Source organism: Dicentrarchus labrax, unplaced genomic scaffold (assembly GCF_905237075.1).
Source record: "Dicentrarchus labrax unplaced genomic scaffold, dlabrax2021, whole genome shotgun sequence".
In the NCBI taxonomy this organism is placed as follows: domain Eukaryota; kingdom Metazoa; phylum Chordata; class Actinopteri; family Moronidae; genus Dicentrarchus; species Dicentrarchus labrax.
In genome coordinates, this window is record NW_026136723.1 from 22,930,712 (window position 1) to 22,948,716 (window position 18,005).

The 18,005-nt window shown below is 39.4% G+C and overlaps 2 protein-coding genes across 2 annotated transcripts; both read right to left on the reverse strand.

Moving 5' to 3' along the window:
• Position 1: 1 nt before the first annotated feature.
• Positions 2-4,215, reverse strand: LOC127358187 (XK-related protein 8). Its single transcript, XM_051391105.1, has 3 exons — positions 3,758-4,215; positions 2,962-3,137; positions 2-1,975 (listed from the first exon to the last, which is right to left on the reverse strand). Exons 1-3 carry the CDS (start codon positions 4,057-4,059, stop codon positions 1,200-1,202), a joined length of 1,254 nt encoding a protein of 417 aa, XP_051247065.1. The 5' UTR covers positions 4,060-4,215; the 3' UTR covers positions 2-1,199.
• Positions 4,216-4,347: 132 nt separating this feature from the next.
• Positions 4,348-9,702, reverse strand: xkr8.3 (XK related 8, tandem duplicate 3). Its single transcript, XM_051391104.1, has 3 exons — positions 9,040-9,702; positions 7,453-7,640; positions 4,348-7,245 (listed from the first exon to the last, which is right to left on the reverse strand). The coding sequence occupies exons 1-3, from the start codon at positions 9,363-9,365 to the stop codon at positions 6,494-6,496; spliced, it is 1,266 nt and encodes a 421-aa protein (XP_051247064.1). The 5' UTR covers positions 9,366-9,702; the 3' UTR covers positions 4,348-6,493.
• Positions 9,703-18,005: the final 8,303 nt, after the last annotated feature.

The window sequence follows — 18,005 nt, forward strand, 5'->3', positions numbered from 1 at the left end:
CTCAAGTTTCTGCTTATTTATTACTGTAAAAGAAAAAAGAAATTACATTATATTAAAATAAACATTTGGTATCAATATAAACAAGGAATGTCACTGCACTTCAGTGCAGCTGTTAAAGGATAAATTAATCTAATACAATACCTGTCTATGTACAAACCAGTTCAATGCTTTTACTGTGAAAGAGCAGATAAAACAGCTCTGATACAGTCTGATGACAATCAACAAACAGTGATTCTAACAGTGACATACAATTACAAACAATAATGCTGGATTACATTCATACATTATCATAGGTAGGCAACCTGACTGTCGCCACTACCAATAAAAACTACAATATATATATATAATTAATTTAAATACATTAAATAACTCTGGCATACTATATACAATAATAAGGTTTAATTTAATGAAAATCTCAATGATTTAAACTTTAAATTGTAAACAACTTTTAATTCATCATACACGTTTGATAATAAACTTAATATTGTTTTGGGATATTTGTGGAGGGGCTTTGCAGGTTTATTTTGTGAGGGTCCATTTAACATTTTGAATAAAGCTGGAGAGCACCTTGCTTTTTTAAAAATAAAGCTCATTCACCATCCCCACCAATAATTTTCCCTTTAAGGTCCAGTGTGTAACATTTTCTATCCAGAAATAGAATATAATACTTATAGGTCTGTTTTCATTAGCGTATAATCACCCGAGTAAAAGGATCGTAGTGTTTTTGTCACCTTACAATGAGCTATTATGTTAACACTGGTCCTCGATAGGGCCGTAGTTTCTCGTACACACTTGGAAGGCCTAGCTGTATTCAGTTGGTTACAATCTGCAACTTCACTGCTTTAAATTAATTAATATATGTTTGCATAGAAAGACATCTTATACTGGTACAGCATTGAGAACTGATCTTTAAAAACAATATTTCAGTGTACATATCGCCATTTAAGTATTTAGTATTATACATTTAACATTGTGAACCGATCCTTTAACAGGAAAACAGATTAAATAATGATTGGCAGCTTTATGTGCTTTTGTACACAGCAGCACCAGGTAATGCAATCGTCACTTAAAGTCAAGTCTTGAGGTTGTATCTGTGGTTAACACGTGATTGACACGACCGTGTGATCTTAATTAATGAGGATGATGTGGTGTGTGACTCTTTCTAACTTCCATGTCCGGTGGATGTCAAGTGATGCAGGTCAGGAGTAGAAGTTCTCGGCCAACTTCCTCATTCTCTTGTTGCAGGGTTTTCTCTCGGGTGCGGGCGCGCCGCTGCGATCTGTAACATCTGTCATCGAGTCCGTCTCTATTTGAGAGCGAAGCATGAGCACAGGAAAGTCCGGCACATCTAAAGCTTGTGTTTCTTTACTGATTGGTTCCTGATCTATTGTGTCCCCTTTCAACTCCTCCTTGGCAAGATTTGGATGGTAGCACTGATAATATATCATTTTACAAAAGAGGCCGAGAATATAAACCGCAAAGACACCGACAGCAATGATTATAGCATACAAGTGCGGAATTTTATAATAAGGTGGGTCTGTACTCATCATCCAGTACCACAAACTGCAGAGGAGGAACATATCGAGCAGTATGTACCCATGATAGAGCACAGTCCTGTACCTCGTCTTCCCCTCGACCACATTAAACCAGTTGAAATACCAAATGAGGCCTACGGTGGCTCGGTAAAGCCATTCTCCAAAACGGCTCTCCATGAAGTCAGTCTTGCATCGCCAGACGAAGAAGAATAAAAGTATCCAAGAGCAGAGGAAGTGGGTGACGATGAAGCAGGGCAGCACGGAGGCGAAAAGGGCGAGGGCGGTGAGGCGAGACGAGAGGAGAAACAAGTTCCAGAGAAAGTAGACCACCGATGACGTCATCACCTGCAGCTTCTTGTCGGGCAGGAAGGAGCGCAACGAGCGGTGGTACATGGTCACGCTGATGGCGATGGCTGAGGCTGAGCCGACGGCCTTTAACACTGAGGAGGAGAAGAATAAGTAGTCATTAAAATGAATGAATGAATGAATGAACTACATGTATTCTTCATATATGTTCATATATGTATTTTATGCCGCTGGTGGGTCTCTCACATCAAAACAATAACAAAAGTCGCAGGTCTGATGACGTGAAGTGGCGTTGGATCATGGGATCAAACAAACCTGATGATTAAAACACTGAATAAAGCAGCTTCACCTTAAACATCAGTGTTTCTGTGACGCTGTTCTTCATCTGGTTACAATATAGAGTTAAAAACAACCAAGATCTAAAAAGTTTATCATAAAAATCCGCCTTGAACCTGGATAAACGGTCACTTTCTGACAGACAAACACAGCACACAAGGGGGATATGACGACACTGACAGACGACCATTACCTGAATAAAATCACAGATTTCTGAGTTTGAACATCGTTGGAAACATTTGGGATAATATAAGTACGCAACATATATAAGTGCTTATAGGTCATTTTGCTGCTTAAAGACATTTTAATAGAGAAATGTTACATGTTAAGACTTTAATGGAGTGGCCTTTTTATTTTATATGCAGCTTTGGTCTTGAGTGAGAAAGCTGTAAAACTCAGAAACAATACTTTCACTTTTGGTTAAGTATTGCACTTCAAGAAAAACTGTAATGGCACAATCAAGGGGCTAACGAATGAACTAATGGGAAATTGGGGTAAGTTCTTTGTGACATAATAATCAGGTCGCTTCCTTTTTCTTTTTTGGTCATTACTGACGCATTTGAGAAGCCTTTTTACATTGTTTATTCATTTTAAAATCCAAAATGCCCAAGATATAGTTTGTTCCTGTTAATCTTTTTTACTCCACAAACTAAATTCACCTCCAAACACACACACACACACACACACACACATACACACACATACATATATAAACAAACCAAACCTGTCTGCACTCTAAAAAGGTACAACTAAGGGTGAAGAAGAACGTAGTAAGGTACTGCACCTGTCACAGGATCGAGCTCTCCCCGCTGCATAATGACAGTGAGCATGAGCACGAGCTGAGGCGAGCTCTCTGCGAAGGTCTCTATGAGCCGCAGCATGCTGAGGTCATGGCTCAGGTACACCGCAAAGTCCTTTGGGTCTCTGCCGCATACAGACATCTCAAAGACACTTGCATGCCTGAGGAGAAGGATAGAAAACTCAGTTACTTGTAATGAAAATATATTAAAACATAATAATACCTGGTTATTATTAGTTGAATCATGTAAAAAGACAGTAATTCTGTTTTCTTTGGCGGTGTTTTCATACATATCAGTGTCACTTTGGTTCAAACAAAACCAGTTTAGCAAAAATAATGATTATCTACTGTAAAGAAGGAAACTGGTGCAAATAGTTTCTACTATTTCCAAGTAAGACAACACACAAATGAGGCTACCATTACAAACCATTACAAAAATGCACCATGTGAAGAGGAAACAGATGATGTAATCAGTAGAAGATGACTTAATGTTGTTTTCTTCTCCACATTATGGCCTAGAGTGAACGGCTACAGTACAGTATAATAGCGCCACACAATTACTCCATTCAGATTATTTATTTGGCATTTTTCCAGAACTGGGTTCATGTGAAAGGGCAGAATGAATGAGGGTGAAGCTCTCAGATAAAGAGCCACACGTAAGAGAGAAACTGTCTTTTTGAAACAGAAACACATTCACACAAACTGAAAATTACGACAGAAAATCAGCCTGAAGCAGTTTGAAAGCACCAGGATTATTAGAAGTATACAAGGCTTACGCAACCTGAAGTAGATTCCCAGCTGCAGCACATGGAGAAGTTTGAGCACTTTCTTGTTCAGGCACTTCTCAACCTTCGTCCGCTTTTCAAAGTCGTCGTAGCTGTACCACAGCCAGCTGAAAGCCTGGACGAGAACAGACGAGCCCACCAGGAACAGCAGCAGGAAACCAAGGGGCACGTAGGCCTTTTCCAAGTAGAAGGCAACAACAGCATACACATCCAGAGCTATGTCGAGCAGCAGGAATATCAGACCCACAGAAGTGAAAAGGAAGTCCACTGGGGAGTATTTGAACACAGCAATAGCCATTGTGTCTGTCAAAGTAAAGTTCTCACTCAAACTAACTGCCTGCTTCTAGTCTGGCTACATGCTTCAGGAAAGAGTTGTTTCCAGTCACTTATTAACTTCACAAGACAACCGAAAGTAGTATTTCGTTTCTCTGCTCTACAAACCCTCCCCTTTAGGGTGGTGTGAGATCTTAAAGGCAAAGTGTACTAATGTATGTGGTCATTACCAGTTTACGTACACACCACTTGAATGCTATCCCTTTAACAACAACACTACACAGTTCATCAGGTGTCGACAGAGAAACACAAGTTAAAACAGATAATAAAACAGAGTTACCACTTTAATAATAATTGCACATGGCAAATGAGGTAAAAGATTAACAACCAGCAGTGGCCTTGACTTTTGGTTTCAGCAGATTGTGTGTGGCGAAGAAGTGGCTCTACGACATCAACATGTATGAACATCTGCAGGAACTTTAACATTAAACAACCTTGAACTAACATAACATTAAATAAAACATACTCTGTCTGAAACACTGCGTCTATGTGTAGCACAGTTTTCCTCACAGCAGAGAGAGAAAGGTGTGCTCTGATCGAGAGGTCTCACATATTTAAACAAGCTAAACAAACACTGGATGAACAAGCAGTAACACCGTGGTTTGTACCTATATGACAGCAGTCACCTGTAGTTCAATATGTACGAACACTTCTGACAACGCCACAAATATGTTGGTAAAAACTGGTCTAAAAGAGCTGTTTGGCACAGCGACAGGACATAGCAGTGATTAAAGGAGAACTTATAGTCAAATCTACATTCAAAGTCCTTCAACAGGTTCCTGTAGCAGCTGTAACATTAACCCAAAAACACAAAACAGATACTCATTGCTGTCATGTAAAAACCTCAGAAAACCAAGTTGCAAATGAATTCAAATTTTGACATAAGCTACATAAATTGAGAAAACCGTCAGGGGTAACTCAACCCCTATTATAACTATTATTATCATTAAATATTACAGATAACGTATATTTATTTATTCATTGTTTACCTTGTTGTCAAGAAACAAGGTTGTTTTCTTTTTCCGCAGGTGTTCACACGACAGCAACAACAAACAGTCATATGGTTTGTATGACAGGTTGTCTTTTTCTAAACATGTACAAACTGACTCTACGTGAACAGATTACAACATTAGCTTTGGAGAAAATGTATAAAGATTAACTAACAACTTCCCTTTGTTAGTTTATTGACTAGCATAACACGTTACTCAAGTTTCAAGTAGAGTTTAAAGATATGACAGACATATCTGTAAACAGAGATTGTCTATGAAGTATGGTGGAAAGGTTTAAGGCAACATTGGATTTTTATTTGGTATTTGTGTCAATTTGATTTATAATATCTTTCTGTCATTACTATTAATGTTGAAACCAATCTTAGTTCCATGTCTTTGAGCCTGTGTTTTGGTTCATTGTGTACTACAGCCCAATATGTGTCGTTTTAGACCAATTTTTAAGGAGAAAAGTCACAAATTAAATTGAAAATAAGAAAGATTTTAAACCCAGAATGCTGCTTTCATAAACAAAAATAACTCTATTAAAGAATATTTAAGTTAAATATTCTTTAACATGTTAACATAAAGGTTACATTGTCAACCAATTCTAGAAATAAAGAATAAATAAAAAATAGAATAGCTAAAACATCAGTACTGTAAAAACTACAATCATTTTTGCATCATATAATTAAATGCAGTTCATATCGGCACGTCAGACGACACTGATACCAATATGTCCGTGATAGTCCAATATCGGCCGTTAATATCGGCCAACCGATATATCGATCGCAGAGCGTGTGAGCAGAGTGCGAAGATTTCGGATGGAGCACAAAGAGTGGATTTAAAAAAAAAAAAAAAAGCTAGAGCGGATCCTTATCTCGCGCTCCAGTTTCACTCCAGTTGCCTTTAGCTGGTACGACACCAGGATCGTTCCAGTCATTGGTAATTCCCATGTGAGCTCGAGCTTGGCTGTTTATAGAGATTCTTTATAACATATTTATAATAACTTCATGAATCATGTGTATAAGCGGGGTGTCGCTTCTTCTGCAACAGTAAAGTTTAAAAGGACCATCCTGTGATGATCTGCAGCGAGAGGCTTTTCTCCTGCTGTCTGTGTCTGATCCCCGGCATTACACATGAAGCTGCATCGTACAGCTTAAACAGGGTTTAACAATAAAATGAAAACACTGAGAAGCTTTTCTTAATTTTTGTGAGGTGAAATCTGTGAGTCTTTGAACAACAAACAGTTCCGTGAGTGAGGAGCAGAAATTCTCAGCTCTCCACTCACATGCTCTGATCGGTCGGCCTCTGAAGCATACTGAACATCTGGTGCAGCACAAACAGGCGACAGTGTAGAGATAGAGATTGTTGTTTTATCACTAGAAGGTAACATTGATTGATCAACATTGATCACAGATGCGACGACTCCGCTCTCTTCGTGCTCTCAGTGTTTCTAATGACCTTGCGCTCTGAGTAGAAATGAGTGGCGTGGCAGGCCATCCGTTTGTTGAGGAGCTGGGAGGACAGGGTGCCGTCCTGGATGGAAAAGTCTCTGAAGGACACTTCTGCATCGGGCAGATCAACGGGCAGTCCCGGGTCCCTCACGGGGGGCCTCCACAGCTTGGGGTGGAAGCAGCAGTAGTAGACGGCTTTGAAGAGCAGTCCCAGGAGGTAGGTGAAAGGCAGAGTGATGAGCAGAGGGAGGGCGTACGGCTCCGTCTGGACGGCGTCCCTGTAGCACCACCAGGTGGCCAGCAGGATCCCTCCATCGGTGGTGATGAAGGTGTGGTAGATGATGCTCCTGCCTCTGGTGCGACCCTCTGCGACATTAAACCAGCTGAAGTACCAGATGAGCCCTATGGTGGCCCGGTAGAGCCACTCCCCACCCACGCTGTCCATGAAGTCAGTCCTCTGTCGCCACGCCCACAACAAAAACACGAACCACAGCAGCAGGAGGTGGGCGGCGATGTAGCCGGGCAGGACAGAGGAGAAGAGGGCGAGGGCGGCCACGCGCGGGGCAATTAGCAGCAAGTTCCACAGGAAGTAGATCAACGAGGAACCCCAGCCCTGCTTGGCTTTGTCTGGGAGGAAGGAGCGCAGCGAGCGGTGGTAATCCACCACCATCCAGGCTATGGAAGTGGTTGATGCAGCGATGCTCACGACTGCAAACACACAAGTTAAACCATCAGCGTTGCAAACCAAGAGGAAGCGTACGCAGACACTTGTGGCGTGCGTTGACTTACCACGACCTAGATAGCGTGCTCTTACAACCTCAGCTGTGTAGCTACATTCACACACAGAACACTACCCACAATTGTTGATTTATTTGAGTTCTTTTGGGGGGTTAAAGTAAGTTAAATTAAACTCACACTGAACCGTCCTGGCCTTGTGTGTGCACAGCATGACGTAGATCATCAGGGTGAGCTGAGGAGCACTCTCGCAGAAAGTCTCGATGAGCCGGAGCATGCTGAGGTCGTGGGTCAGGTAAACGGCGTACTCGGACCCTTCCTGCTTCCACCACCAGACTCTGAAGCCTTGACGTATGGCGGAGATGTGCCTGCATGGATGAACGGACACACACACACACACACAGATTCACAACACGGACTCACCCATATTTTGTGCTTTCATTAAAACATTATTGAGCATTTTAAAACATTCGTCTCTCTCGTGGCGATACTGGATTTACAAGTTGTCACACCTCACATGTACATTCACGCTCACAGCACCTGTCACATGTTATTACCCACCTGCCTGCCTGAACCCCTCTGGAGGAACATCCAGTTTTTATCTACAGAGAGAGAAACACTCCTGAGCCTGGGAATCTCTCTGGAGAGCGTTTGTTAAAGTGTGTTTGCGTCACACAGGCTGTGGCGTTTGATTTCATGTAACTCATTGTTGAAACTTTCCACATGTGAAGAAATCTCAGTAGTCAGACGAGTATTTAAAGCCGCAGTTAAACACGTTTGTTTGTTTGTTGTTTTATTTATTCCATCGAGAATATAAACTTTAACATTTTAAATGAGGTTTGAGCAAACAACAAAGTGATCAGCTACATTATTTTAATGATTGTTTTTACAAACACAAATCTTATTTTAACTTTTATCACATTTTTCAGGTGATTTTTCATCACAAGTTGGAACAACAGGGGCGGAACAACGCCAGTGTTTACCCTACTGTTTCATGTAAAAATAATGGCTGCTGTGAAAAGGTTGTATAGGGTTGGTCCTTTTTATTGATTGTAATCTATAGTGATCCTAGTTTGATAATTCATTGACTATAAAGACTGTATAATCTCTCCCAATGCATCTACAAAATATCCACTATAAGGCTAAATGTGCTCAAAACATCTAACTGCAACTATTATGACAGATATTGTGATATGATTCATGATTAGTGACCATTTTTGCATCACAAATTTTAATTTGCACTGACAAAAATATTAAAATGATTATGATGTACAGTTTTCTGTGAGTCTGAAAACATGTTTTCTTACACAATTCTTACATCAATTTACAACACTGCTTATCTTCCGGTTGGGCGTTTAACTTTAATTTTATTATATCTTACTTCATTATAAAGCTGTTTTGACTTTACTTAGTCATTATTTTTGAGATACTAAGTCAAAATATTTTTCAAGTTTAGCATTTATTTAAGATACTATTACTATTAAGTGAAAATATTGATCATTATTTTGAAATATTAAGTGAAAATATTGATCAAATTTAACATTATTTTGAGATATTATGTCAAAGTTTATCATTATTTTAAGATACTATTACTATTAAGTGAAAATATTGATCAAGTTTATCCTTATTTTAAGATATTAAGTTAAAATATTTACAAAGTTTCTCATTATTTTTTAGATATTAAGTTAAAATATTAATAAAGTGTATCAATATTTGCAGATATTGATTTAGTATTGGTGCTGCCCTGTGTGGGAACCGTAACACTACCTGCAGAGGAAGCCCAGCTGCAGCACATGTAACAGGCAGGAGAGCCTCACTCGGTCGCCGAAGAGCACGGTCCCTCCTCCGGTCTGCGCACTGAACCCGGGCAGCTCCCGGTCGTACTTGAGCCAGAACCAGCTGAACATCTGGACCACGACCGACGACAGGACCATGAGGCCGACCAGCACCCCGAACCAGAAAAAGTCCCCGCGGAGGTAAAACTCGGTGGCCACCCACACGTCCGAGCCCCAGTCCACCAGGAAAGTGCACACCCCGATCACCGAGAACACGAAATCGATCCAGGAATACTTTGAAAAAGTCGCGCGCTCCATCACCGGTTCAGCCGTTAACTAACCGTTAACTAACCGTTGACTAACCGTTGACCAACCGACCGACCTGTTGCTGCTTTGGGGGGGGAGCTAATATTCGGCTAACGTCGTCTACCGTTACTTCCCTCCCAAAAGCGGCTCCACAGTCTTCAACCCATTGAAGACACACACGGAAAAGTTGCCCACACTTTGAGCAACGGGGTTGAACTGTGAACCCCCTCCCCAGAAGAATAGGAGTGTTAAAACGTTGCGGGCATGGCTCGAGGAACAACAACAACGCGTTGGTCTTTTAAAGTAAAAATAACTGCCACATAGTTGAGCAGCTGCTGTGTTTGTAATGATCCTGTGTGGTTGTTATAGTCCCGCCCACCGCGGCCATTGGTGGAGCCACAGAGCCACCATGTATGGGATGCCAGGCAGGTCAAATATTTATATACGTATACATTGTATGGCATGCCGTTTAGGAAATTAATCTTTGAATATATATTGAATGAATCCTTGAATATATTGAATGAATCCTTGAACATATTGAATGAATCCTTGAATATATTGAATGAATCCTTGAATATATTGAATGAATCCTTGAATATATTGAATGAATCCTTGAACATATTGAATGAATCCTTGAATATATTGAATGAATCCTTGAATGTATGGAATGAATCCTTGAACATATTGAATGAATCCTTGAACATATTGAATGAATCCTTGAACATATTGAATGATACCTTGAATATATTGAATGAATCCTTGAACATATTGAATGAATCCTTGAATATATTGAATGAATCCTTGAATGTATGGAATAAATCCTTGAACATATTGAATGAATCCTTGAATATACTGAATGAATCCTCGAATGTATGGAATGAATCCTTTAACATATTGAATGAATCCTTGAATGTATTGAATGAATCCTTGAACATATTGAATGAATCCTTGAATATATTGAATGAATCCTTGAATGTATGGAATGAATCCTTGAACATATTGAATGAATCCTTGAATATAATGAATGAATCCTCGAATATATGGAATGAATCCTTGAACATATTGAATGAATCCTTGAATATATTGAATGAACCTTGAATATATTGAATTAATCTTTGAATATATGGAATGAATTCTTGAATATAAGGAATTAATCTTTGAATATATGGAATGAATTCTTGAATATATGGAATGAATTCTTGAATGTATGGAATGAATTCTTGAATATATGGAATGAATCAATGTGACCCAAAAAAAGGATTCTGTAATCATCATGAGAAACTTTCTTAAAATATTTACTTATTATCTCACAATAAGTATTTAGTATCTCAAAATAATGACTTATCTCACAATAATGACCTATTATCTCACAATAATGACTTATCTCACAATAATTACCTATTATCTCACAATAATGACTTAGTATCTCACGGTAAGTATTTAGTATCTTAAAATAATGATTTAGTATCTCACAATAATGACATAGTATCTCACAATAATGACTTATCTCACAATAATGACCTATTATCTCACAATAAGTATTTAGTATCTCAAAATAATTACTTTGTATCTCACAATAAGGATTTAGTATCTAACAATAAATGTAAAAATGTTGCGATCGTCATTTCCAGTAAGTGCGCTACAGTACGTATAGTGTGCATAGTGTACTACACAGAAGTGTACTAACGGAAGTATTCGATTTGAGACACAGCAAATTAATACCTCAAAATATTGACAAACTTTCTCAATATTTTGACTTGATTTTGAGATTCTATGGCAACATTTTGAGAAGGTTTCTTATTATAATGAATCTTTTTTTTAACACGTTGGTGGAAATGGGCTTTCACATTTACATGACACGTATCACAAGTTGTTCAGTGTTTCACAAGTTGACAACATGTGATCTAAAGGCCAGTTCAGACCAAAGATTCACAACGAGACAGGTAGAAATTTGCAATGCATCGGTCTGCAACAATTTGAAAACCTGAAAATAATGTTTACTGACTGAAAACACACCTAATAATTAGAATTATGCATTTTGCAGTAGTGGTGAATAGGATAGTTTCCAATGGGGAAAGATTACATACAGAAAGCATGTAAATATCGTGATTAGAACAACAACTAATGCTGTACTTGACCAAAAAACGCTACAATACACTGTAAATCCAAGTTAATCTGATTTATTTCAAAATAAAAGTCTGCGCATTTAGACTGAATCATGGACAAAGAATTAAACATACAATCTTGATTTTAATTATAAATTCAGAAGTATATGTCTGTGTGCTACTAAACTGTTCACATTCAAAGTAGGAGTCACACTTCTGTTTTCTTTAACAAATGGAAATAAATTGAAAATAATTTGAAAATAAGAGATAAAATCCCCTGACAGTGCTCACAAAATTACATTGACATAGATTGGTATTTCCTCAGTATTGGGTGAGACATCTCAGTTGAACAAAATATGAAATTTCTGGGGAACACTAAGTCAATAATAATAATCTGTTTTTAATTGTAACCTTGTAGTTGTTGTTTTCCAGTAAACAAATTAAACTCAACTTTTTACTTCTTAAGTATGTCTGTTTTTATTCAAGTAACATTCAGAGTGCTTCTTCCACCACTGCTTGGATACACATTAGAGCCACTGATTAAGTATTTGTCACATAAAATAATTATTTATAGAATGTTAAATGAGTACAATAAAGAATGGGGGAAAGTCTCCCCGATATCGTCTGATGAATCAATAAACAAAGTCACTAATGATCTGTTTCAATACATTTAGCTAGGTTTGAGGTTTAGTTTCTTCACAAGTTCATCACTTGGAATAGATTCCTGTCCATTTAAATTTAAATATACTTAGACAGATACTTTAAAACTATTCAGTCAGTAAATAGATTTGCATATTCAACTAGTACCAAAAGATTCAGAGAAAAGCCTGAACAGTCAAAGGTTGTTAAACAGCCAAAGACATTATGTGTATTCAAGAGGTTTGAGGTTTCTCTCTGTAAAAATGGAGTGAAGAGAAGAAGTGAAGAGAACAAAAGAGGAACAGACCAAGAAGAAGAGATATATTTCAAAATGTTGTTTGTTAGAAATGTTAAATGTCGCTTGTCCTGTCGGTCTAATGCAGCAGCAGTCCTCTGCACTGTCATAGACCAACAATAGTGTGGAAAAGTCATCAGAACAGCAAGTGATGTAGGGTGGCCATGAAATGTATCAAACACAAGTTTGTTTTGTTGATTTCTATTTAAAATCTGCACATTTCACAACACTGTTGACTCATTAAAGCTCAATAATTAAGTTTGTCATAGTTTGTGTTTGAAACTGTTCAATCAAAAAAAGGTTCAATCTACAAGTTAAAAGTCTACTTTAAACTACATTTTGCAACATTGCAAGATCCTTTTAGAATGTGACATCTCACATCTCAGATTGTGTTTGAAACTGTCTAAAAGATTTAGTCCAAAACTCTCTGCAAGTCACATTTTATAAAAACTAGATTGTTTTCAGTTTTGATAGATGGCCCCTGATATTGATCTGTTAATTATCTCTCAACTGACTGTACTGTGAAAGAGTTTCAAGTTCAGGTTCATAAATAAAAGACGATCCTGATGAAAGTGAAATTATTTTTATAACAGAGAGACGCTGTGAAGTATAATCATACACCACGGTGCAGCAAACCAGCCCACAACCTCCTGTAGTAAAAGAAAGTAAGTGATGGATTTTGCCTTTCTTCCATGTTTGCATCCTCTGATGATGATTAAAGAACCAGTGATGTATTGACAGATACAAGAAGTCAGATTGGCAGTATATATACCTGTGAAGTAGAAAACTGTTGCCTCTGTCTGATTGTCTCAGCTAATCTCAGATTCAAACTCGTTCATCTCAAAGTTCATGCTGCTTCCAAATCACACAAATATAAACAGTGATCTGTTTCACCTGACTCAAGTCTTTACTGTGATCTCTTCAAAGATGACTCGTGTCCAAAATGTGAACATGGCTGGGAGCAGCATGGAAGAAAGTGTTATTATTTATTTTTTTTAAAAAGTTTGCTCAATCTGTCATACTGTTTCTATAGTTACCGTTGCTAAGCTATGATTGGACAGCCACTGTTTGGGGGCGGGGTTTATCGAGTGGTCATGTAGTCATCATTTAAACGTCAGAATGTTTTTTAAATTTTTTGTTTTGCTTTGAAGTTGTTGGAATGTCATGATGTCACAAAGCCGATGGAACATTCCTTTGATTCAAAGCGAACATGATTTCTATAAACTCAGGACCCACATCCACTTTAGTTATTGGAGATTCTACAGAGCACATACACTTTGTTCCACAAACACCAACATACACTACAGCTGATATGAACTCAGCAAATTCCAAAGAAATGGATCCAGCCATCCCAATGGCCACAGCGGAGACCCTTCGTCCACTCGTCAAGATGATCCTGGGCAGAATGACGTCGTCCCAGTGGACTGAGCTCCAGTCCGGATCTCTAAACAGGGAGACTGAGACTGTAATAACAGAAATGTGCATAGATGTGGTCGATACCATATCTACTCACATGTATGAGGCTTTCAGGCCAAGCCTCCAGAAAAGAGATAACACTTCTCCCAAACCATCTGGGAGCTCTTCTAGCGCTGACGGATCGCAGAAGAGTGTGTTATCAGAAGATCAAGTCCGCGAGTGTCTAGGGGACACTATTGAACATACCTTTGCCGAGGTGGCTGGTGGGAGCATCAGTTGCCCGAGCACGGGTAAGATCACAGACGTCCTGGTGAAAGAGGTGACAGAACGCCTGAACACAGCCAGCGAGGGGAGCCAACCACCGGCCTCCCGTTACTTTCCTAAAAGACTAAAGACACTAGTAAAACACGTGGGGAAGATGCTGAAAAGATCTGCTTCTAAAGTCAAATGCACGCAGATCTTAGTTAAGGAGTCATGGCAGACCACAGTACTGCCTTTAAAAGTGGACACATCATCGGACGTTGTATCGGTGAAAAGCTTTGTGGAAACAACTACAAAGACAGTTCAGACCATCCTGAGGGAACAGGTGGAGGATATCCGTTCCCTCAACTGTGATGTTGACATGTCAGAAGAGGAGTACAGCTTTCTCGAGTCCAGCACCTCCCAGAATACAGAGGAGGCAGCCTCTCTCATCGTCAAGGACATCGTCGAGGAGCTGCAATTGGACACAAATGGCACACCATCTAAACCAGACGCCAGATTCATCAGGTTATCCTGCTGGGAAAAGGTGGCCAGCAAAATTAAGGCAGTTTTTGTCCGGAAATTTGCCAAGGAGTCCTTTCTTAGACTTCTGGCAAAACTAAGGAATAAACATGACTGCTTCCCACCAACTGCAGAAAATGCCCCACTGCAGCAACTAATTGACGGGGTGGATCAGGTGGTGAAAGATATGATCCCACCAGAAGAAACTCAGTTAAAGAAGAGAAAGAGCACAAATATTGAGTGCCTCTACAAAAAAATAGTGGGGGACATTTCCAGTGACCGTGAAATGACCACTTTGCAACTGAGTGAGCTGATCATTCGTTACGTAAAAAAAGGACACAGGCTGAAGTTTCGCTTTCAGATCCAGACCGAGGTGGATTCTTTTATGAAACTCATGTGGGAATGGCTGAATAAGCAGGCCCAGCAGCATGAAAGGAGGGCGGACCACGTGAGCATGGCAATGAAGAGAATTAAAGGAGTTCTGGTCAAGATGCCAACACTCACAGACGGGCCGACAGGACAGGAAAGCGACACTTTAACACAGGTAGCTGAAGATAAAGCAGCTTCCATCACTGATGAACCAGCTATCAGTGATGAAGCTGCTGACAGTTCAACTCAGGTGGTTGAAGCAGAGCCAGCTTCCATCACTGATGAACCAGCTATCAGTGATGAAGCTGCTGACAGTGATGAAGCTGCTGACAGTTTGATTCAGGTGGTTGAAGCAGAGCCAGCTTCAAGTATTGATGAACCAGCTGTTAGTAAAGCTGGTGAAGCTGCGAGTGAGGCCACAGCACGCCCTGTCCAAGAGTGGGACAAAGTCCGCTGCTGTCTTCTGGTGGCTAAGCTCGTAAACCACATTATGAAAAAACCCGTTCAGACAAATTACCAGAAAAGACCGTCTGGTGATTTCATCAAACCTCTGAAAGAGATGCTCTGGGCGGAGACTGCCGGCTGTGAAGTGGTCAACCAAAGCAAACGCCAAATGCGAAAGACAGTGATGGCTGTGCACAAGGACTTGTGCAAGAATATTGGCAGCGCAGGGATCGTCCGAACGGGCCTGCTGTCACAGGACACAGTGGTCTACAAACTTATAATTGAGACCCTAAAAAAACATCTGGTGACACCAAAGAAATCCTGCGTTAAGAGATTTTTCACGTGTCTTTTCAAGACCATGGCCAAGCCATTTACTACCTGCTGCAAATGTAACAGCAAAGAGTAACCATCCGCAGTCTAAAGGGCGGGTGGGTGGGACAGACCCTTTTCACAGCAGACACTTTCTCATTGCAGAACAAACACATCTAACTCACAACATTACAGTTAGGTGAGCTATTTCCAGGCTCCTGCTATGACAAGTCTCAGTGTCTGCTGGGAAAAGGGTCTTGTGGGACCTGAAGTCCTACTTCATGTCCAGGTTGAAAACTCTGTGCTACCAGCCTCAGTTCGACTGGTAGCACAGCGTTCAACCTGAATATGAAGTAGGACTTCAGGTCTCACTGGGCCACACAGGTGCCTCAGTGTTCAACACTGTGGATTCGCAGCAACAAGGTGAGGGTTCAGTTCTGAGCCTTGACCTTCTTGCTGTGGAGAGTACAGAGTGCTCACTGTGCTGGCGTTGGGTTTTCTCCGAGTGCTTCGGTTTCCTCCCACATTTTAATTCGTTATCTTACAAATTCAAAATATAAATCTAAAAAAACATCCATGTTGAACACTCTGTGTTACCAGCCTCAGTTCGACTGGTAGCACAGCGTTCAACCTGAATATGAAGTAGGACTTCAGGTCTTACAGGGCCACACGGTTGCCTCAGTGTTCAACACTATGGTGATTCGCAGTAACAAGGTGAGGGTGGGTTTACTATGTTCGGTTTCAAACTGAATTAAATGACATCAAAATAAAATTAGATAAATTATATTTCAGTTTTAAACTATTTTATTTCTTATTATTTGCTACATAACTCTCATTATGTGACTCAAACTAAAGTTCTGCTGGTTTAAATATAACTGTGATCACACCAATTTAAAAAAAAAAGAACTCAAGGCTCACAGTTACAATGTCATATAATGACATGTAATCAGTCCCCTCATATATACATCAAAGTTAAACAAATAGAAATGTATATCTCAGAGCATCAGCATCTCAGAGTGTGTTTGAGCTTCGAGAGTTTCGGATCTTGAAAAATGAACCTTCATTGTCCCAAAGGACCACACTTACCCTTTCACAAGGTAACACATTAAAACATCTCCCTGTACCAGAATGTTACTTTGGGTGGAGTATCAAAATCAATTAAAAATCAAATCAAAATGAAAATCAAATATAAAAAATCTGTTTTAAATGTATTTCTAAAATACATTTTATTGGCTGTTTAGCTGTAGATGTGTAACTCAAACTAAAGTTCTGCTGGTTCAAAGATAACTCCAGGTTCTTATAACTGGGATCATGATAATGGGTTGTGAAATAAACAAAACAGATAGAGGATTGTCAGTGCTGTACAAACTGTATTTGAAAGACAGAATAAAATAAAATTAAGTTTTAGGAATGAAGAGGTAAAGAGTTTGTTGGCAGCAGTAAATTAGTAATGTTAGCTACCTCTGTCCAAGGTGCTGAATCTTTCCTAGTGCTTTATGATGCTGCTGTCCAAGGTCCTGATCTTTGGTCTCAACCTCTGGAGTTGTTTTATATCACTATGAATTGACTATATTTGGGTTTTGGCCTGTTTCTCAGATGAACAAGCATATTACCTTGGACTCTGAAAACTTTTGATGGACATTTTTCAGCGACACTGGGATCCCAAGTCAAACAATAAAGCACACACAGACATAAGGCCTTTTTAATATATTATAATGTTGCTAACAAGGCATTTATATGTGGTTTAGGAATCAGGACTTCGGACTTGAGTGCAAAGACTTTAGACTTACCTGCAAAACCTTTGACCCTGAGCATTGTTGGGAGGCTGGAGAGGATAAGGTGAGAAAAGGTACAGATATATATAGAGAGATGTATGGGTGTTCCAAAAGCTGAGAAATAAGTCAAATAAAAAACCTTATTAGTTTCTAAAACTTTTTTTATGTTATTTTTTAAAGCAAGCTACTCAAATACAGATTCTGTATCACTGTTGCAGTTCTCAAAACATTAAGCCCAGCAATTATCACACCATTTTATTGTACAGCACAACATTTCAGTCATTCAACACATGACGTGTCAAAAGTGCCACCAAAGTGACATTGTACTTTATCATCGCTCAAAGGATCAGTTCAACGTTTTGTGAAATATGTTTCTCATCAAACCTCTATTTTATTGCAGAGAGTCAGACAATAGATTGACACCACACTTATATCTGGAAACTACAGCCAGCAGCCTGTCAGCTTAGCTTAGTATAAAGACTGGAAACAGCTAGTGTGGCTCTGTTGAAACGTAACAAAATTAACCATCAGCACCTTT